This window comes from Prionailurus bengalensis, chromosome D3, assembly GCF_016509475.1.
Source record: "Prionailurus bengalensis isolate Pbe53 chromosome D3, Fcat_Pben_1.1_paternal_pri, whole genome shotgun sequence".
In the NCBI taxonomy this organism is placed as follows: Eukaryota; Metazoa; Chordata; class Mammalia; order Carnivora; family Felidae; genus Prionailurus; species Prionailurus bengalensis.
The window spans coordinates 76,864,829-76,886,988 of NC_057356.1; the positions used below are offsets into that span (position 1 = coordinate 76,864,829).

Sequence of the window (22,160 nt, forward strand, 5' to 3'; positions counted from 1 at the left end):
CGCCTTTATGAACAGTCAGTGTCCTCGTGGAAACCTGTAGAACTCCAGTTCAGGATTGTCACTCGCTGAAATGCCAAGAACGAGACCACATTGAGTTCCATGTAACCTCGTCGTCTGCTTGAGTACCTTATCCCACACCTGCAGAGCCATTGGCTGGCCGGGCAAGGGGACGACAGATGGACGACTGCTGGTTTCAGATGCTTTGAGATGTATGAGGAAGAGCATGCTAATGAACCCGACATTGAACTTGAGGTTACTTAGGTTCCCTTTTCCCCAATATCCCAACGACCCTGTTCTGGCTACTAAGGGCACCTGTCGTGAACTTCTGCAGGTGATTTATTAAGGTCTCTTCTTTGGTAGCTGAGTTCAGAGACAAACCGCAGAATCCAAAGGTGTCTCTGCCTTATTTTTTTTCTCCTTTATACATATAATCTATTATTTAAATTGCTTGCAAAGAAATTTGATTTTAAAACTTCCTCGGAGAAGAAATGAGATACTGATCTTGAGGAAATTATTCTGAAATCTTCGGCAATTGAAATCTTAGGAAGTCGTAGGATAAAATCAAAAGCACAAAATTAAACAACGTGGTGTCATTAAATGAACCCAGTGACGCATTTTCCTTTTATTTATTTATTTATTTATTTATTTTTAATGTTTATTTCCGAGAGAGAGAGGGAGAGGGGGGCAGGGGTTGGGGGGAGAGTAGAGAGAGAGGGAGATACAGAATCCGAAGCGGGCTCCAGGCTGCGAACCGTAGGCATAGAGCCTGACGCCAGGCTTGAACCCTCGAACCATGAGATCGTGACCTGAGCTGAAGTCGGATGCTTAACTGACTGAGCCAGCCAGGTGCCCCACACGTTTTCCTTTTAAGTTAACTTTGAAATGCAATCTCAGGTCAGTTTGCTTTGTAGGAAGGAGAATACGTATGAATGTTTACCTTATTTTTAGCAGATTATATTCATTAAAATGTTTTAGTTTATTCAGCAACTAACTTTTACCAGGAACGACCATAACACCTAATGTTTCTCTGCATTTGCATTATTTACAAAGATAAACTCTCCTTACAAGAAACGGTGTCAGGGTCATTGGTGAGGCTGGGCAGCTCTGAAGCAGGTGTAAGGGATAATCGTGATGCCAGGCTGTGCCCCAGACTACGTAGGGTGACGGGCTGTGGCCTCTTCCCTCCCTGGAAGATTAGATGATTGTGGGTGATGGTCCGTCCTCCTAGGTGTATGTCACTAAGCTTGTCTGGATGAGGGGGAGGACCTCTCTTTGCAAACAGGAATGGAGAGGAGGTGAACATCAGGGTGGCACACGGTGCGGGTAATGACCCTGCGCCCGCAGGTGGCCCACTGCCTGAGATGGGACGGCAGCCTGGCCACACCTTCCCCTCCCCCTCCCCCCCCCCCCCCCCCGGGCCTTTTCCTCCACCATCTTGTGCACTTGCTTTGTGTCACTATTAAGTCAATGACGTCTCTGTTCTTGTCGCTGCTGGGTTCCCACTAACACTGGCTCCCAAGTGCTCCTCTGGGCCCCATGGTAAGGACTTGGCATACATGATCTTGCCCGTTCGCTCATTCCACAGTGACCAGGAGAGTCCAGGAACAGGGCGCTTCTGAACTAACACTGAGCCTTCCCCTTACCTGCGTGGTCCAGACCCTCGCACCGCCTCATCCAGACAGCCTACCCTCTCTCTTCCGCATCTTCCCCTGCAGTCACTTCTTCCAGCTGTCAGGGGACCTTTCTAAAATGCAGTCCCTGCCAGTCGTTCCCTTCATCGTGGCCCCTGTTCTCTTTTCCTGCCATGTGCCCACATCCACAACGTTAGCCCGGCGCCTCTGGCTGCACACCCTTCCCTCGCGACCCCCTTCCGTCCCCCCCTAGCCAACTCCTACTTCGTGACCCTGCTCAAGTTCCTTTGTGCAGGTGTCCTTGCCCTTGACCCTTGGCAGATGGAATCCCTCCCTCTGTGCTGGGCCCGAGGCATCCCGTCCGTGTCTCTGATATGCAGCGGCAGCTGGGGTGCGTGGTGTCTGCCTCGTGGAGCTGCACAGACACTGGCCGCCCGTGGCTGCTGAGCAGCGGGGATGTGGATGGTCCACACCGCAGTGTGCTGCAGGCCAGGGATGGGCACCGATTTCAAAGACTTCGTGAAAAGGAGAACGTAAAATAGCTCACTAGCCATCTTTCTCTCAGTTACACGTTGAGATAGCATTTTGGAGGTATGGGCTCAACTAAAATAAATTATTAGAATTAATTTTATCTGTCTTCTACTTTTCACTGTGACTATTTAGAATTTTTCAAATTCTGTGGGTGCCTCGCATTCTGTTGCACAAGGCTGGTTAGTTTCTCTCCCTAGGAAACCGGGGCACCTTGTCTCTGCACCTTTACAAGGTCCCATCTTGTGCGTCTCGTCCCCAGAGTTCTTTCCCAGTTTTTACACCCCTAGAGGTGATTGGGCCCCAAATTCAGATTATCAAGTGCTTGTACTACAACGAGCTGTGATTTCCGTGGCCCTCCTTTGACCTGTGCCCTGGACCATGCCTCTGTTTAGATAGGGAAGAGGACTGAATGTTCTTGAACCACCTCCGCCCTCTGAGGAAAGAGGGGACACTAAGCACATCTCATCCCCTCCCGTGACGACTGGGTCCCCGCAGCAGCTGGGACTCCCTCTGAGCCCACACGCGAGTGCCTTCGCGCAGCTCGGTGTGTACTTTTCGGCCTCTCCTGGATTGAAGCCACGCCGCTCTTGCGAGGCCGGCTTGAGTCTTTGCCAGTACGGTGGTTCTTTGCTCCGTTTACCCCTTCTGGTTTGCAGTCTGAGCTTTGAGCAGAGCGTCCTTTAAAATAAATACTCTTCACGATAGCACATTCATCCGCCGTGATTAAATTCCACCCGCCTTCCCAGTGTGGTTTTCTAGGAGCCTGCAAAGGTCCCGTGGGCCTGCTCTGACATCTCGTTGACACGGAAGGCTCGTTTGTTTTTGTAAATAAGAGCTGGCGTCTCCAGGACCTACCTTGCCCTGTTTTCGTGAATGGGAGGTCTTGTCCCTCAGCTTAGAAAACTGAAATGGCAGAGGGGCGGGCAGTGTGAACGTGGCATGTGTCTTTCTGAGCAAGTATCCAGTTGTGTTTGCTTTTACGAGTGAATTTTGGCAAGCACGTGTGCATTCAGAGGGCATTTCATTGTTGCACCTTTTTATTTCTAGTAGAATGCCGGTTGACTCGTGGATTACGGCAACTTCGGTGACCTATTTTAAGGCAAGTCATCTCGAAAGCCAGAGGCCACCAGGTGGTGACACATCGGATTCTGCAGCGTGTGGTGTGGGTGGAGGCCAGACTCACTGGGTCTTTGCGAGCCCCAGCCGCGCCGTCCGCGTGGCGGAGGCTGATGTCTGGGACAAGCGCAAGGAGAAACAGGACAGTCCTTCCTCCCTTCCGTGCGGCGACAAAGCCAGCCTCATGCTTTAGTGAGGAGTGAGACAGCACCTACAGCTAAATGCAAATTGACATTCAGGTGACTCTCCCGGACACTAACTGTTGAGGAGTTAGGGTATTTGTAACCCTTTGTCTAAAAGCTTCTGTAGGGGCGCCTGGGTGGCTCAGTCGGTTAAGCGTCCGACTTCGGCTCAGGTCGTGATCTCGCGGTCCGTGAGTTCGAGCCCCGCGTCGGGCTCTGTGCTGACAGCTCAGAGCCTGGAGCCTGTTTCAGATTCTGTGTCTCCCTCTCTCTGACCCTCCCCCGTTCATGCTCTGTCTCTATCTCAAAAATAAATAAACATTAAAAATAAAAATAAAAGCTTCTGTAAAAGGCTCTCAAGCGTTCATTATTTAGATTATTCAGAGTACGTACCTCTCGAAAAATAGAACCTGTTGCCCCCATCAACTCGGTCCTGGTGCTGGAGCGTGGGCTTTGGGAGGAAGCAGACGGGGAAGTCACATTTCATGGGTTAGCGGGAAAGCGAATGGGTTTTGTTTTTGTTTTTGACTTAGTGTTGTGAGGTTTACCTTCAACTTGTAAGAGACACAGAACTAATCACGCTATAGCTTTACTCTTAAATTCTTTTTCTGTAGCTTATATTCTGATTCCTCAATACGTTTCTTCCATGTGGCTTGAGAAATTCTAACTACGGTCTTCCTGGAAGTCACTACTTAATAATTTCTAGGATTAAACCCCAGGCAGTTGGTAGCACTGGATGGTTTCCATTTAATGTGATTGAGTGGCTTTTAAACCTGGGATGGCAAACACACAAAAGGAAATTAATTTCACATCACAGCTTAGTACACATTCTTTCATGTGTGTTAACAGAACCCATTGTCTTGAAACTGTATGTACATTTCATGCGAGGCACTGATATTTTCTATCTCCTATTTAATTTTTTTTTTTTTTGAGAGAGAGTAAGCGAGCGAGCGTGTGTGTGACAGTGTATACAAGGGGCAGAGGGAGAGAGAGAATCCTGAGCAGGCTCCATGCCAAGTGCAGAGCCTGACATGGGGCTCGATCTCACAACCCTGGGATCGTGACCTGAGCCAAAATCAAGAATCAGACACTTAACCAACGGGGCCACCCAGGTGCCCCTTACTATATTTATTTTTTAAAAAGTGCTTCTCATGAGCTGCCAGCAGGGTTGCAATTCATGTTTAAAAATGACTGTCCTGAGGCGCTTGGGTGGCTCAGTCAAGTTAAGCCTCGGACTTCGGCTCAGGTCATGATATCAGTTCATGGGTCCGAGCCTCACGTTGGGCTCTGTGCTGACAGTTCAGAGCCTGGAGCCTGCTTCAGATTCTGTGTCTCCCCATTCTCTCTGCCCCTTCCCTGCTCATGTTCTGTCTCTCTCAACAATAAATGAACATTTTTTAAAAAGTTTTAATAAAATATTTAAATGGGGATAGTTATTTTAAAGGGGAGAGGGGCAGTCTTCAGTACACTGTGATCACCATTTAGAGAGCAAGCTCTAAGACCGTGTCAGGTGTATGTATTTGACTTCTCCAGTAATGGAATATGGATTTTTGCTTCACCTTGTATTGACACATTTCAGGGGCTCCATTTTGCCTTGTCATTAGGTTGGAAAATATTTGGTGGCTTGTCAGAGGGGAGCATTTATAATTGTGTTACTGACTTGCACATTTGCAGCCTTTAGAACAGGACAGGTAATTAAGGTTGAAACTGACAGCATTTACCGCTTACAAACAAGCACAAGGAACGCCAGTGTGAGCTGAAATCAGTTTGGTTTTCATAGGCTCATCGTCAGCATGATGCTTGATGGAAATAATTGTGTCATGGAAATTGCCAAAAATTGATTTGATTATTGTATTTTCACAACACTGGTGTAAGGTGGCCTCGGCAACGTCCGGATGTTGCGGTGGCCTCAGACATGGTCTCTCCGGGGCCCGTGGGTGGGGATCCTACCACAACAGCACAGTCCGGCGTCCTTGAGACACTCCCCTTCTCCAGCATGTAGGCCACTGGTGGGCTCTCCGATCCCCTGCTAGATCCCTCCTGTGGAATTGAAGGTGTGTTTTAAAGTTGGTATGTTCTCATTAACCTACGTGTTTTACACTTCCTGAAGCTTCTATAGTTCTGGCGACGGTGGGCTGGGTTTCCAAACCCATCACGTTCCATTGACTGGTGAAACATTTAAGCCAATTTCTCCGTACCATGTGCTGTCCCATACTTGATCCCTATTTTATCTAAAATGTGAGGGCGCCTGGGTGGCTCAGTCAGTTGAGCGTCCATCTCCAGCTCAGGTCATGATCTTGCGGTCCGTGAGTTCGAGCCCCGCGTCGGGCTCTGTGCTGACAGCTCGGAGCCTGGAGCCTGCTTCCGATTCTGGGTCTCCCTCTCTCTGGCCCTCCCCCACTCATGCTCTGTCTCTCTCTGTCAAAAGTAAATAAACATTAAAAAATAAAATAAAATAAAATGTGGTCTGACTACAATCACCCTTGATGTAAACCAGAAAGAGCCTTCCGTTTGCTCTGTTCGTGAAGTTGCTTCATCTTTGGCTATTTTAGAAATTGTGTATTAAGTCAAGTGTGAAAACCTGGGAAGGTACAAGCAAAGCTGCTGACTTTGACAGCGAGTGCCCCGGGGATTCTGTCACCTGCTCCATTTGTGGGAAGCAGCAGCAGAGTCCGAACAGGAGGCATTGGCCAAGAGAACGCCCCAAATGGGCATTTTAATAGAGCCCCACCAAGTCTCCTCAAACTGCTATCATGAGAATCTCTTCCCACCCACACCGTATTGAGCCGCTGTCCCCGTGAGAAGCACAGAGCTGGCGTCCCGCTTTGCTTTCGCGACAGTTAGTGAGACTTTGGTACTAAGTGGCCCGAGTGTAGCGCCTGCCTCACTACTGTAGCCCTGAGCGGCAGGTGCCTGGGCAAAGCTGCATGCACTTGACCGGTTTACAGCTCCGATAACATCTCCCCAGCAAAGCAGCATGGGCACGTCGGTGTTTTTTGTGACTTGTTATTAAGATGCACTTAGGTGAACGATTGATGCGTCGCTTTTCAGAGATAGGAGGGCATCAAGCCCCTTCAAGGGAGCCCGTCTTCCTCTGATGTTTGTATCCCCTGGCCTTTTCCTTCACGGGTAGCAGGAGGGGACAGGGGGCAAGTGGCAATACTACACTACTCACGTTAGATAGATGAACAGTTTATGGTCAGTAGTCAACACGCTTCTGGTTTTTGTTAACTAACATTCACACTAGCTTTATAATTAAATTTGTCAGATGGAGAGCAAGAGCACTCCCCATCACTTTGGGCAGCAAAGACGTCTTTTCTGGACCTTCTGCCGATGGCTACTTTTGTTGAGATCCACAGCATTAATTGGCACCTGTAGCTTTGTGCTAGATGAGGTGTTTGCATGCTGGGTTGTAGCCAAAGTAGCCAAGATAAAAAAAAAAAAAGTACAGGAGAATCGCATCATGAGGACTGGGGCTAGTCTCCTGCTTTACGTACACCTGGCCAGTGGTGACTTTGATTTTTTGCTGTGCATCGTCTAGAGGAGACGGATAGCTATCTAGTTAATCAAATTTTTTTAAATGACCTAGAAGGAAATCCTGAGCTTGGAGCAAATCATTTCAGTAAATCTCATTCATGGTTACCAACTGCTTCTTTTCAAATGCAAGAAGAGAAGTTTTCCAGGTACGTTTAAAAAGTAGTTTCTGGGCGCCTGGGTGACTTTGAGCGTCCGACTTTCCCTCGGGTCATGATCTCATGGATTGTGGGTTTGAGCCCCACGTCGGGCTCTGTGCTGACAACTTAGAGGTTGGAGCCTGCTCTGGATTCTGTGTGTCTCTCTCTCTCTGCCCTTGCCCCGCTCACGCTCTGACTCTGTCTCTCTCCCTTTCTCAAGAATAAGTAAACATTAAAAAAAAAAAAAAAAAAAAGGTTCTGTAAATTAGAAAATTCCTCGGTAAGCCAGCAAGGAGTGAAAACAAGAACCCAGGATTTGGGGTTAGGAGGTCTGGATTCTCTCTTGGGCTTTTCCTCAGGCTAGCAGTGGGACGGGTCGGATTTCACCTGAAGAACTTTTCCAGCTTTTAGGCATTTTGAATATGGTAAGAAGCTGCGTGTGTTTATAAGAGGGTAACAGACTTCTACGCCAGGGTCACCTAAATGTCCGAAGCCGTGACACAAGCACCTTTACAGGACGTAGTGTCAGCGAGACCTGTTGAACACCCTGTGGTCCAGGCCAGTGCCCCCTGGACCTGAGTTAGGACTTCCCGGGTCTGAAAGGGGGGTCGTGAGCTCCTCCCAGTGAATTTCATCTAGGTCTCACGTCAGAAAGATGAATGCTGTGTGGTAGGACAGAGACAGGAAGAAGTACGGTGTGTCCCGAAATTAACCAGCAAACTTAATCCATGAACTTGGATTCCAGAGTAGTGTACTTATAAGAGTGCAAGTTTGAGGCCATTTTTTAATGAGAAGTAATCTGTAAGATTTGTTAATCATTAGACTTTTACTCTCTCCCTGGACTCTCAGCTCTCAGGAAGCTCTTTGTAGCACTTAAATATTTGTTAGAATGTTCCCAAGATGTCACTACTGTTTCCTGTGTGAACTGGGCCAGCTGTGCCCCCAAACCCTCTGTGGTCCCGCGTGTCCCTTCCCGTACTGATCACATGCTCCCCAGTTCCAAGAGCCGATTTGTTTCCATTCTGGGGGGTCACGGACACCCTGCAGGGGCTCGGGCAGCTCAGGTTCTGGTGGACCACGCCCTGGGCTCCTCCCTGTCTCCCAGGCGACATCTGTCTGCCAGTCATCAGGGCCTTCTGCCTTGCACGCATCCGCACGGACGCTGCACTCCAGTGTCAGGCCCTGGCCCTTTCTATTTATAAAGAAACTTTTTTTTTTTTTCTTTTTTTAACTGAAGCATCGTTGGCACGCAGCGTTACGTTAGTTTCAGGTCTGCGACATGGTGATGACACCGTACCTCACTCATGCAGGGCTCACAAGTGTAGCTACCCTCTGTCGCCCTACAACGCTGTTACGGTGCCATGACTATATGCTGTACGTTTCATCCCGTGACTTATACAGAATCATTATGTTAAGGAAACATTAAATATTTTATTTTATTTTATTTTATTTTTTTAATGTTTTATGTATTTTTGAGGCACAGAGAGACAGAGCATGAGCAGGGGAGGGGCAGAGAGAGAGGGAGACACAGAATCCAAAGCAGGCTCCAGGCTCCGAGGTCTCAGCACAGAGCCCGATGCGGGGCTCAAACTCACGGACTGTGAGATCATGACCTGAGCCGAAGTCGGACGCTGAACCGACCGAGCCACCCAGGCGCCCCACAGGTTAAATATTTTAAAGAATACCGATGCTCAGTGGATAGATGGGGACATTAACTCTTTGCTCTCTTCTCCACAGACCCGAGACGACTTCCTGGGACAGGTGGACATACCCCTGAATCATCTCCCGGTAAGGACCATTACCTGCTTCATGGTGCATGCCGTGAGCAGCGCTTTTCATTGTTGCCGGTTGGGTGTGTTTCAGAGCAGTATTTCCTCAAGGCATTGGAGCAGGCTGACATGAAGGGCATGTACTCTGACCCTGGCCCTTTCTAGAAAGCAGTTGTCTTCGGGGGGATGGCAGAGAGCTAAACTGTGAAAATCGGGCGTATCCGAGTCATCCAAGTATGCCTGTCTGCATCACCAGCCTCTTTCTCTTCTGGGCTTCCTTTGTCATATCGTGGAAAACAGCTCCCTTTCTCCGTCCAACCCTCGCCCTTGTCACCGGAACGTGTTCGCTTGCAAATCCACCCTTTGGGGCCACTCAGACATTTGTTGTCTTTGTGTAGAATTACACGTGCCCTTTCTCCTGGGCTACATCCCTACAGGCTAGCGCTTCCCAGATTGGGGTGTGTGGCTTTTCTCAGGCGGCAGGAAGACCCGGGAAAAGAAGCTGTTGGTTCTGGGCGCACTCGTCAGCTGGCGTCACCCACCGCAGCCTTAGAAACTGTACTGAGTTAGCCCGTGTGATGTTGTTGCCATTTCTCTCTGCTCAGCTGAGTTGGAGTTTGTGACTGGTGACTGAGGCTAACGGTGTCTTCTGTGTGCTCAGAGGCGATGTAGGTAGCCTGGGGAGACTTGACCTGGAGGCCTTGGGGAAAGGCAGGTTGGCTCAAATTTCAGCTACGGTTTTCCAGATTGTTCCGTCGCCACCCCTCCTGCTCCTTCTTCCATAGGGCAGCACAAAGTGACTCAAATAGTATCTAAGAGAGGGTAAGTCAAATGTTTCTGCCTTCCAAGGCCATTTTGTTAATTTTGTTAGCTTTTTTAAAATGTTTACTTTTGAGAGGATACAAGCAGGGGAGGGGCAGAGAGAGGGGGAGAGAGACAGAATCCAAAGCGGGCTCCAGGCCCTGAGCTGTCAGCACAGAGCCCGACACGGGGCTTGAACCCACCAACTGAGAGATCATGATCTGAGCCGAAATCAGAGGCTTAACCAACGGAAGCCACCCAGGCTCCCCCTTGTTAATTTTTTTAAATACTTTGTGAGCAAATAGCATCAACAGTCTATAAACCAAAGTGACTTAAACTGCCTAGTGCAAGTCTGCTGCATTGAAATGGTGGCTGTTACCATATGTTAAATACCAAGAAAGACTGTGTCTTACCCAGGAAGCTCTGAAGAGATGTTGTGAAAGGATTGTGATAGCAAGCAATTTATTCTTACTGACTCAGGGGAGCTCTTGAGGAAGGAAGGTTTCGAGCATGTTCCCTTCCCAAAGACTGGAAGGAAAAGTGATGTCGTGAAAACATTATTCTGTATAAAAACCTGAAGCTCCCAGGTACTTGCAGAGGGCGCATGGGTTGCACGGGACCGACTACGTAAGCCTTCGCCAACCTGGTTGCCCGTTCAGAGTCACATGGGGAGGGTGTGGAGGTCTCCACGTTTGCACAGAAAGACTCTTCACGTGTTCCTGCATCCGTTGGCCTTCTGTCTGTGCTCTTCCGGTTGAAGCCATCCACTGACGTTTTCAGGCGGTATTTTGTCGGTTGGCCAGTTCTTTCATGGTTATCCCTAACCACCCTTGTCCCTGACAGAACCACATCTCTGTCGAGGCAGATGAGGTGCTAACACTCTTGAAGAGGTGTGAGTGGAATGTTTTAAACAACCTGCTCCAACAGTCCCCCGTTTGAGTGATTGAGTGCTCCTTGGTTTGGAAAGGTTGGGTGGGGCTCGGAATGGAACAGCGTTCCTCAGTAGAGGGAATAGCTTAGCTCTGGGTTTGGGTGGAGGCAAGAGTGAGCTTCAAAAGGACGAGCCGGTGCCAGGGCTAGGGGCTGTAATAGAAACCAGCCGATGGAAGAAGGTAAACAGCGAATGCCTGGAGGACACTGAGACCTTGTGTGTGACCCGAGCCAGGTGAGCAGTGGAGCTGCCCAGTTTTGCACCTGCCCCACGATTGGCTTATGCTGGAGTGCAGCAGCCTTCGTCCTTAACGATGGACGACTAGGTTCGTGGAGCCAGCTGCAGTCTGGGGAAATGGACCACAGAGGAAGCCAAGGAGAGGCATGGCGGTGCGTTCTTCACCTTCTAAGTGGTGGTAGAACCCAAGTAGCGTGTTCTGAATGGACACGGCCTTCAGGCTCAGGGTTTGAGGTGCTATCGTGGGTGCATTTGACCCTACGTGCAGGGCACTCGTGGGAAAGTTGCACGGTGTCGTTTTGTTTTATAGAACACAAGCGTGGGTGTGATAAACGGACATTAGCATTTGGACGTATTTTGCGGCGTCGGTAACGGTTGCTCCTTTCTTGATAGCTACGTGCCCCTTGTCAAGGCAGGTTATATATATGGCCGGTAGAGTCAATATTTGTCAAAATCAAAAAATCTCAGATAAAATAGGAAAATGGTGTCATCAGTGATGAGAGAAGATAATGGAGAGCAGTGATGTGGGGGGACATGTGCCGCTGCTAACCCACGCAGGCCCTTTCGAGGTTGAAGGTGTCTGATTGGATGTTTGGTTATTAATTTCATGCAGGCCCATTGGCCGATAGAGAATGTATCCTTCAACAGCTGTTTGCTGATGGATGTGATGCTAATCTCTGAGGAAGAATACGGCGAAGCAGCTTTCTTCCGCATGCAGCCTAGCATTGTCACCTGTTACAGTAGCCACGTGGTAGTTGAGCGTTTGAACGGTGGCCGATGTGACTAAGGAGCCGAATTTAGAATGTTCTTTCACGTTCTTTCATGTTAATGAATGAAAATTGAGGAAGCCTCATGTGGCAAGTGGCACCATATTGGGGGCACATGTGAAGGTGAGACAGTGTTCCCTGGCTTGGGTAAAAAATAATTTATGATTCCAGATCCCCATTGCCTCAGATACTAATTCTGGCTATTGGAGGGATTCCTAAACCCCCACCAGATTTAGTTAGTGATTTTTCATTCAGCCATCTCCCCCTACCTGAGGCATGCATCTGTGTTCTATGCATCTGATACACCAAGATCATTTAATTTAGGTAATAAGAAAAAGCCCAAATGTTTAAAATCCTAGAAATTGAAGAGAGTGTTTGTTTTTTAAGTCTGTATTAGCAGAATACCTAATAGCATATATCTTCATGCTGATATATATGTATATCTCATGTATATAGATAATTATCACACACACATGCCCATTTGTTTATTTTAAGGCATTTTATTTTATTTTTGTTTAATGTTTATTTTTGAGAGAGCGAGCATGAGTGGGGGAAGGGCAGAGAAGGAGAGAGACCCGGAATCCGAAGCAGGCTCCAGGCTCTGAGCTGTCAGCACAGAATCCATTTCAGGGCTCGAATCCACAAACAGAGAGATCGTGATCTGAGCCGAAGTCGGACACTTAACCCTCTGAGCCACCCAAGAGACTCCTATTTTAGGGCATTTTAAACAAGAGTGGGGCTTTATCTTATTGCCTCAAGATATCACGAACTTTTATTCCTTAAAAAAAAAAAAATCTGTCTTGATTATGGTCTAAGAAATTATTGCGTTAATTTTTGAATGAAGCTCTTTTCTAAATCAGGAGCTTCATGGAGAAGATCCCAGACAGCAGAACCAAACTTAGAATAATCTCTCATGATGGTTAACAAATGATTTTTGATCATTTAAATCCTGTTTCACATATGTTTGAACAATAAGTATTTTAGACCCATTAATTGATTTTTGCTGAAGAACCTTCTTCCCTTGCCGAATGAAATTCTAGAGGCATGTTGGGTTCATTACCGGTGGATATTGGGGTTTGCAGTGTAAAATCGTGCTTTCAGGATCTCAGGAGTGGCTTGCCTAAGTCGTCCTCACCTGCAGCTGTAAATGCTCAGACCCCAGGAAGACTGGAGGGTCAGAGCAACCCTACCTCTCAGCGGACAGGTTTAGGAACCCACCCTTCCAGGGGTGCACGGCGTAACTGACAAGCACCTTGGCATCTCGGATCTGGCACGTGTGGGCCCTGCTGGGCCCCGTGGGCTGTGGCGAGGGGCTGAGTTGGAGCTCCGCCAGGGTGACAAACGAAGGAGGCAGTCGGAACAGAGGCGGGGCGGGGAGGGTTGTGTGAGGCCAGGTGCCCTGCGCGTCAGAGTCGCTACCTCGCTTATCCAGCACAGTGGCCAGAGGAGGCCAGTGTCCGCTCCGTCATTGTCCCCTCAACAGGAAAGAGTGAGGAGTAGTCGTGTGAAAGAAAACAGGCTTCCTCTCCCCGTTCTGATGATGGGTGCCTCCGTGCTTCACACTCCTCAAATGCTTCCAGAAGAAAGCAAGTCAGTTGAGACTTGTGATGCACTTTCATCCTCGGCCCTCAGAGTCCAAGGTCGTGGGAGTTCAGGACGGTAGGGCCCTCTACTTCCTTTGTTCCCATTCCGGATTTGCCACTCACCTTTAGTATTTCTTGTCCTCCTTATTTATTTTTGAGAACAGGAGTGCGGGCAGGAAGGAGAGGAAGCAGGGGAGAATAAACAAGGTTGGTAGTCCCGCCTTGTGTGCAGATCCGAGAATTAAGAAAACATAAATCCGTATTCACAGAAGTCTCCAAAGGCTGGGCTTTATTTTTATTTATTTATTTTTTTTTTAATTTTTTTTTCAACGTTTTATTTATTTTTTTGGGACAGAGAGAGACAGAGCATGAACGGGGGAGGGGCAGACAGAGAGGGAGACACAGAATCGGAAACAGGCTCCAGGCTCCGAGCCATCAGCCCCGAGCCCGACGCGGGGCTAGAACTCACGGACCGCAAGATCGTGACCTGGCTGAAGTCGGACGCTTAACCGACTGCGCCACCCAGGCGCCCCATAAAGGCTGGGCTTTAAAAGAGCTCTCCAGAACCGTTGACTTGGACGTGGGAGCCAGGCCGGTCGCCTTGACAACCTTAATGAGTTAGTAATCTTTCCCGGGCCTCTGTGTTGTCACCTGCAGAAGGAGGGCATGCGCACGGGTGACCCCAGGTTTCCATCCAGCTCCGTGAGACCACGTCGTCACAGCTGCTCCGCGGCTCGCTCGGCAGAGGTGCGGGCGACCGCGATAACTGTGTGTCACCTGGTGGGCTGGGGTGGTGGGGCTTGCTGGAGGTTCGTGGGGTTGGCGAGACACTGCAGTTGAGGGAGGTCATTGTTGTCCTACCTGCCTGACATCTGTCCTCCCGGTGAGACAAAGCTGCCCTTTGTCCTGCTCTGGTAGGGGGGGCACCCGCAGTAAATTTAACTGTAATTCTGCTTTTCTTGCCAATTTTTCTTGAGCTACCGTTTTTGTTTTGTTTTGTTTTTTAATTTTTTTTTTCAACGTTTATTTATTTTTGGGACAGAGAGAGACAGAGCATGAACGGGGGAGGGGCAGACAGAGAGGGAGACACAGAATCGGAAACAGGCTCCAGGCTCCGAGCCATCAGCCCAGAGCCCGACGCGGGGCTCGAACCCACGGACCGCGAGATCGTGACCTGGCTGAAGTCGGACGCTTAACCGACTGCGCCACCCAGGCACCCCGAGCTACCGTTTTTGTATCTGTTTGTTAAAGCCAGTGGATTCATGACTTCTAAAAAAAATTTTTTTTTGACATGTATTTATTCTTGAGAGACAGCACGAGCAGGGGAGGAGCAGAGAGAGAGGGAGGCACAGAATCGGAAGCAGGCTCCAGGCTCCGAGCCGTCAGCACAGAGCCCGACGCGGGGCTCGAACTCACGGACCGTGAGATCGTGACCTGAGCCGAAGTCCTTGGACTCTCAACCGCCTGAGCCACCCGGGCGCCCCAAAAGTTCATGACTTTCAGGTTCAAGTTTTAGGACTTCAAATTTTATGACTTGCCTTTACTAATTATTTAGAGGCCAGCCATCTCCAAGACTTGTAGTAACGACAGAGGGACATTTTCTGGCAGCTGTTTGCCTGTTAGGCCTGTGAAATTTTTCTTGACTCGCCTTTCAGTTGTATCTCCCCTGCCCTTTGAGCCCCAAGCCCACACATCCCCTTCAGCTCCACAATCTCTGTATCCATGGGAAACACACTGGGGTAGAGAGAGCTATTTTAAAAGCATGAATTTCTCCTATTATAGTCAAGTGCTGCTCTAGGCAATCACGGTAACTTTTGAATTTCCCGTTTCTCTAGAGCGAAGCATTTTTCAGGGGGGGTGGTATTGTTTTTGGTGCCGCAGCGGTACTTGAAGATAACTCAGATGATAAGCTTTTGTATTTTTGGCTTTTATATATTTTATATTTATGGCTGGTAGAAGGGTAGTGATTCCCGCTCACATGTATAGAATTCAGCGTCCTAGAGCTTAGAGGGGCGTCAGAGACCATTTTGTCTACTCCCTATATTTTACAGATGAGGGCATCTGAGCCCAGACAGGGAGGTAACTTGCCCAGTGATCGCTAGGCTGGAGGCAGTGCTGGACCAGACTCTGGGTCTCCAGTATTGATGTGCGATGTGCTCAGGGGCCCGGGTGGGCGTTTGCAGGGGGCTCAGTCTAAGGCTTGGGTGCTCTTGGTCACGTGCAGCTTTTGAGCCTAGGGTTTCGGCAAGGCTGTTTGCTTCCGTTTGCTCACAAAGCTGTTTCTCTCGCTGTATGTCTTAGTAACTACAGTTCTGCTAAAAGCAGTTACTCTTTTTAAGATGAGAGTGCTGTGTATCCAAAAGATTTTCTTTGGGATGTTCAGTGCCCCCAGAACAGGGGGCAGTGGTGTGTCCACTTTGGCTAGTGATGCTGTCGGCATCAGCCCGTTTGAGATGCCGTTCTCCCAGTGCTGTCCTGGGGGTCTCCACTGGGCTTTTTGTCCAGCAAATAGGATCAGGTAGGACCCTGTGTAATGCCAAGAAGAATCCTGTCCCTGTCTACAAGATCACCATCTTGTTCGCATGCAAGGATTTCCACGGAGGTGAATTTCCATTTTTTATGCACTTGGCCACACAGCTGTGTCAGTAAGGAAGCCAGGACGCAGACCTAGGAGGCCTGCCTCTCGATCTGTGTGGTGGTTGTCATTTAAACCACACAGTGCGTGGGCGGGTCCATTATCAAAGGAGTCCTCTAGGCTCTGTGGTTTCCTCTGTTCACTCTCTTGCGTTCTCTGCGTCCCTTCGACTCCTCATGCCTGCTAAGCATCCCGTGGTTTTGCCCGTGCCGAATTCCTCGGTTTGACCACCCTTCCCCCCGATTCCCCACCTGTCCACACTTGCCCATTCATCTCGAATTTGGATACCATATCCGCAAACCACATCGATCCCCCAGTGAGAATCAGTCGCTTTTGGGGGGGGCATGTGATCTCCACATGTCCATGAATTTGTTCTACCTTAGGTTCAAGTTACCGGTTGATATCGTGGCCCCTGCAGTACATCCTTGTAACTCTAAGGGAAGGTGCCATGTTGTAGCCACACATCTTCCACGTGGGTTTTGTTCTAAAACTCTTTGTGGTTGAATAAATGAGAAAAGGAAGAAACGGAATAATATTCTTAATTAATAAATTTTCCATGATAAGTGGTATGTATACATTTGGAAACATCTTTTTTTTAGAAAATGTTTCCAAAATGCCTAACTGTGTCGCCTTAAAGAGGACAGTCTAGAGAGAATATAATTGACTTCCTTCAGCAATGGTGGAATTTTCATGGCTTCAGTAGTTCATCGTAGATGAGACGAATTAATCAGCTGCTCGTACAAGTGCCTGCTTTGAGCCAGGCAATGTTCTTGGCACCAAGAATTTAATGGTGAGCAAATCCAAGCGTCTCGTCTCATGAGCTTAATTCTAGAAGTGGTGGATGACAAACTAGTAAGTAAATGATCAAGATAGTGTCCAATAGTGAAAAGGGGGACGATAAAGCAGCAAACTATGATAGAGGGTGGTCAGGGGGGGCTCATGTAGTAAGGATGATGCAGCGTCTGAGAGCGTGACCTGGGATCTCACACCTGGGTTCAGAGTGGAGCCAGCCGTGGCCGTTTGGAACCAGAGCTGTTTAGCAGAAGGACCTGCCGGGGCAGGATTGGCTGTGATGTGCACCAGGACAGATGAGGCCAGGACAGAGAGACTGGCTCACAGTGAGGTAATGGGTAGTTAGGAGGCAGGGCATGTTTAATCTTGTACGGCCGTAGGAAAGCATTTTCAGTTTATTATAAGCAGAGTAGGAAGCCAGTGGAGTTTCAAGCCGGACGACATAAAACCTGGGACGTTTCAAATATCGACGCACACACAACCCTCCAATATAGTACATCAGTACATCTTAGTATGGCGGTTTGTCTCCCTTGCCACCAAAGTCAGCGTTTTACATTGTTTTTAATTAAAGGGCCTGGATATTTGGGATTTGTACTACATAAAGTGTTTAAAAATTAATGAAATAGTAACATTTTTCCAACTTTCTACTTGCTTTGACCAGCTAACCCTGCACAATAAAATGAGTACGGATTTCTTTTAAAAATAGCACAGTTACACTCCTAGCTTCATGGACGAGGCACCAGCAAGAGGCTGATTGATGGCGCTACCTGGAATGGTCTCTGTGGAGGAGATAATCTTTCAGTTATCTTAGGCTGAGGACATGATATTTTCATGTTAAAAATAAAGTAAAATTGCCTTCACAGATATATTTTCCCGTTAACTCCATTTTTCGGTTTCTTGGATCACAGGGAGCGAGAAGGTACCAGTGACCACTGGTTCTGAAATCAATCAGCAGTGAGATTGAGGCCTGCACCCTGTAGTTAGAAATTACACTCGGCAGTGACGACTATAATTTTGTCGTTTGTCTAACGCTGGGGTTGGCTCCTGAAAGTGGGTGTTGATAGTGACATCTAGTGGATCTTGGGTAGATTAAGATGACCTCTAAAGTAATTACTTGTCTAGTACTGGGTGAAGACCCAACCCCGTTTTCACCCTTCCCCCGTTCTAGAACGTGAACGTGTGTGCTCTGTAATCCAGTTTGGTGTATCTAAAACACGAGACTATCAGGAATTTTGAAACTTACTTTTTCTTCCCGTAGACCGAAGATCCGACCATGGAGCGACCCTATACATTTAAGGATTTTCTCCTTAGACCAAGAAGGTGAGGCTTTGGGGCGCAGGTGTCCTTCATGTTTCAGTCATTGGTTTTCTCTGAGGAAGATTTCGGTTTCTTTTCCCTTTGCATCTTTTGTAAAAAAAAAAAAAAAAAAAAAAAAAAGTCATCGTAAATATGAGAGTTGTAACCAAGTCGTATCCTTTATAACCAATTTTCTTCCATCACGCAGTCATAAATCTCGAGTTAAGGGATTTTTGCGATTGAAAATGGCCTATATGCCAAAAAATGGAGGTCAAGATGAAGAAAACAGTGAGCAGAGAGAGGACATGGAGGTAAGTTGCAGAACTACAGGCCTCGGTCTGTTTTCCTTGCGCCAGATCATATTAGTATCTTATTTAGGACCTAGCAGTTTAAGGACACAAAAGTGGATAGAGCTTAACTATGAAAACACTTACTGAGTCCGTGCATCTGTGATCAACTACTGATGTGTTTGGCTTTGGTTAAAAAAAAAAAAAAAAAAAAAGGTCAACTTCTCATTTTATGTTACAGCACCCATAACGGAAGAGGCTTCTCCTTATAAAATGCCATACCCGTATTTCATTCATAGCCCCACCCCGATGAGAAATTGTGCGCACATATTTCATTCCCTTCTTTCTTTGGACTTTCAGCTCGTTGTAAATTTCCGTGTCACAGCGCTTGGAATTGCTTCAAAGTGCATGAAATGGTTTAGAAAGTCTTTTCCAAGTTTTTTTTTTCTTTTTTTTTTTTTTTTAATGTGTAGGGCCCCCAGGTGATGTGTTAGGAAAAGCTCTCCTCTAGAAATTCCGTTTGGGAAGTAGCTGTCCAGAGGAATTTTCTTTTTTTCCCCCTCCTGGCATAGCTGCCTTTAAACTCCTTAATCACATACCTACATCGTGGGTCCCAGTGCACCTTAGCGCACACTCCCGGCGGTGCTATTTTGTTAGATTCCCGTATCGTTCTGCAAATGGCCATTAACCAGGACGCCTCTGTGGCCAATTTCCACATCTGTTTGCAGCTGTCGCATGTACGTGGTACGTGAATTATGTGTTATGGGCAAGTTATCGGAACCCTCCGCAGGCCAAGTGGTCATATTTCCGGGCAGTGTTTCACTTGTGTGCCTTCATCCCTCTGCACAGGGAGGAGTTGAAGTGGGTGGTAGGGATGTACGAGTGTGAAGATTTCATAAGCACATCGACAGATTTTTATCTCGAATCCAAGGAATTTTTTACACTCTTCTAGCTCTCCAACTGCACTAACCAGTGAATTACTCAATTTTCCAGTGACTTTACTAGGGGATGTCAGGAAGGAATACTTAATGCCTAAAATATGTGTGGCAAAAATGTCACTCTTAACTCTGGTACCATGAAGCCTGTTTCTGTGGTGGCCGCAAGTGGGGAGCGCCTAAGTGGAAAGCAACTTCCAGACTTCTTCGGTTCTCGCGATTGTACTCGATGCAGAATGAGAGCCTCGCCTGCTTCCATCGCTGTCCTCCCTGGGGAGCGATGGAGCCCGGGCCTCCTGGCCCCTCGTGCCGTGATCTCTGTTAGAACACACGTGCAGTATGGCTTGGCGCCCCAGCTCCCTTTTACCTTGTGGGGGTGTCCAAAAGACAACAGCTGTAACATGACCCATGTCGCTGGCATGGCTCTGTCCGGCCCTGGCGGCCTTCGGGTCAAAATAACAAACATGAGCATGAAAAGAGGCTAATGTGGCTTAACACAATAGACCGGACACACCCAAAGCTGGGTTGATCTGTACGGTGCGGTCAAGTTAGAAGGCAGCACAATTAATTGGTCATTGCTCCGAATTCTTTTTGAGACTCTACTAGAATTGATTCTTTTTTTTTTTTTTTTTTTTTTTTTTTTGCCCTTTTTGGGAATTTCTTCCCACGTGGCATGTGAAGCCACCAAAAGAGCCAGGGTGCGAAGGAGCAAGGAAGAAGGACCCAGAGCACACTGCGTTTGTTTTTTCCTCGTGTGTGAAGGGCCCACCTCAGCGGTCTTCATTTGCTTTTATTCCGCAGCATGGCTGGGAGGTCGTGGACTCGAATGACTCGGCCTCCCAGCACCAGGAGGAGCTTCCCCCGCCTCCACTGCCTCCCGGCTGGGAAGAGAAAGTGGACAATCTGGGTCGTACCTATTACGTCAACCACAACAACCGGACCACTCAGTGGCACCGACCAAGCTTAATGTGAGTACCGTGCCGTGGCTGGGGACGTGTCCGTGTCCTTGGAGGTTGGACCGTGGCGGCTCTTGGGGGCAAGGTTGGGAACTCCGCCTCGCCTCAGAAAAACGTAGGATGTTTTGCCCTACATGTGGACACGTAGAAAAACAGGGTTACTCTTCATTTAAAGAGCGCGAGAACCCGTCGGAATTTGCACGATAAAGAAGCAGTTCTTTTCCCTGGATCAGGTTTGCCTATTTTAGGTATGAACTAATTCATTTTAGACAACGTGGATACACTCTTTTACATAGGTTCCTGACATGCTGAAGTTATTTTCCCCACATTTATCTTACGTATGGCAGTTATATCACTCCCTGGTCTTCAGCTTCCTCTCCTGACGAACCCAGATTGGAAAACGGCCAACAGATTGGCTGTGCAATCTTCTCTTCGGTTTTTGGCTTTTAGTCCCTTTAATTATTTAATTCGGAAATGCCACTTTTTTTTTTTTTCCTCTTTGGGAAATCTATAAATCATCCCCGTGATCTAACTAGACGCCCATGGAAGGGTTGCAGACTCAGAATTAGTCATTACTGTGTATTCTAATCCCTCACCAGCGTCAGGGCCGTAGTGAAATGATTACTGTTTTGTTCATGCACCAATTTTGTATTTGATGGTAGAGGATAAACACTAGTTAAACCTCAACTATGTTCGAAAAGGATTTGTAGCAGCTTGTTTCTAAATCATAGTATACGGCAAGACCTGAATCTATTAGCATACAGTAAAAGGCAAAACAAGTATTCAAAGAAGGAAAAGGGAAATTTGAGCTCCTAGCAGCCAAGATGAGGAGGGTAATTGGCAATGCATTACATCATTTTCAGTATGTAATAAAAGCAAGTATATTGGATGAGATCATTTTTTCTTTAACCCAGACTCTGAAAGAAATTTGCTCTCGATGGTTTTTTTTTTTAATTTTTTTTTTAACGTTTAATTATTTTTGAGACAGAGAGAGACAGAGCATGAACGGGGGTGGGGCGGAGAGAGAGGGGGACACAGAATCCAAAGCAGTCTCCAGGCTCTGAGCCATCAGCCCAGAGCCCAGCGTGGGGTTCAAACTCACAGACCGCGAGATCATGACCTGAGCTGAAGTTGGACGCCCAACCGACTGAGCCACCCAGACGCCCATTTTTTAACGTTTATTTATTATCGAGAGAGAGAGAGAGAGAGAGAGAGAGAGAGACAGGAAGACATAGAATGTGAAGCAGGCTCCAGGCTCCGAGCTGTCAGCACAGAGCCTGACGCGGGGCTCGAACCCACAAACTGTGAGATCACGACCTGAGCCGAAGTCGGACGCTCAACCGACGGAGCCACCCAGGCGCCCCTCATGATGGTTTTTAAACAAGTGGTGTCAGTAGTGTGATGGGTGATAGTGTTGTCAATAATCCTTTAATCTTTGGAGGTTACAGAGAGATTCTGTTTATGACTGAGGGTGGGGGAGGTAGCCAAGAAATCTAGTCCAGGTTTTGAGTTGGAGAGAAAGCTTGTCTGATCTGCATCTGTGAATAGCCGGTCCTTCCTAAGCCCCCAGGTGGGTTCCGTTGAAGCTCAGATGCACTTGGTCAGCTTTGGACCCGGCTCATTATTCACAGGACAGCGTAAATATCCACACATCCAGATGATCACGAACTCTTCTTTGTTGTAATCTTGTACCCCCCAGAGAAGTCTAAATGGAAATGGTTTTGTTCTTTTATTTTTTATTTTATTTTCTACTGTTTTCCTCTGATTACTGAACATAGCTGTTGTGAAACCATTTGAACCCATTTGACTACTCTTGGTATTTGTAAATGTTTAAAAAAAAAAAAAAAAAACTTGGACCCTCTCCACACCCCCTGCCCCGCCGCCAGGTGACATTGGTTACTGTAAATGGTCAGGAGTCTTGAATCAAGAATCTTGGTGGCAATGCCCTAAGCAAGGCACCATTATCTTCCTTTGCTAAACATTATTGAACACATAACACCCTGTGGGGATCAGAGTGTCCTACGACTGTAGCAAAGT

General features: G+C 47.7%; 1 protein-coding gene across 18 annotated transcripts in view; it reads left to right on the forward strand.

Moving 5' to 3' along the window:
• NEDD4L (NEDD4 like E3 ubiquitin protein ligase) overlaps nt 1–22,160 on the forward strand; it is a 345,318-nt gene that overhangs the window by 250,765 nt on the left and 72,393 nt on the right. For all 18 annotated transcript variants that reach the window (XM_043558980.1, XM_043558977.1, XM_043558978.1 and 15 more), the window contains 4 exons: nt 8,872–8,922; nt 17,908–17,969; nt 18,154–18,256; nt 19,969–20,135. In XM_043558980.1, the coding sequence (XP_043414915.1) occupies nt 8,872–8,922; nt 17,908–17,969; nt 18,154–18,256; nt 19,969–20,135 (383 nt within the window). The remainder of the gene's footprint in view (nt 1–8,871; nt 8,923–17,907; nt 17,970–18,153; nt 18,257–19,968; nt 20,136–22,160) is intronic.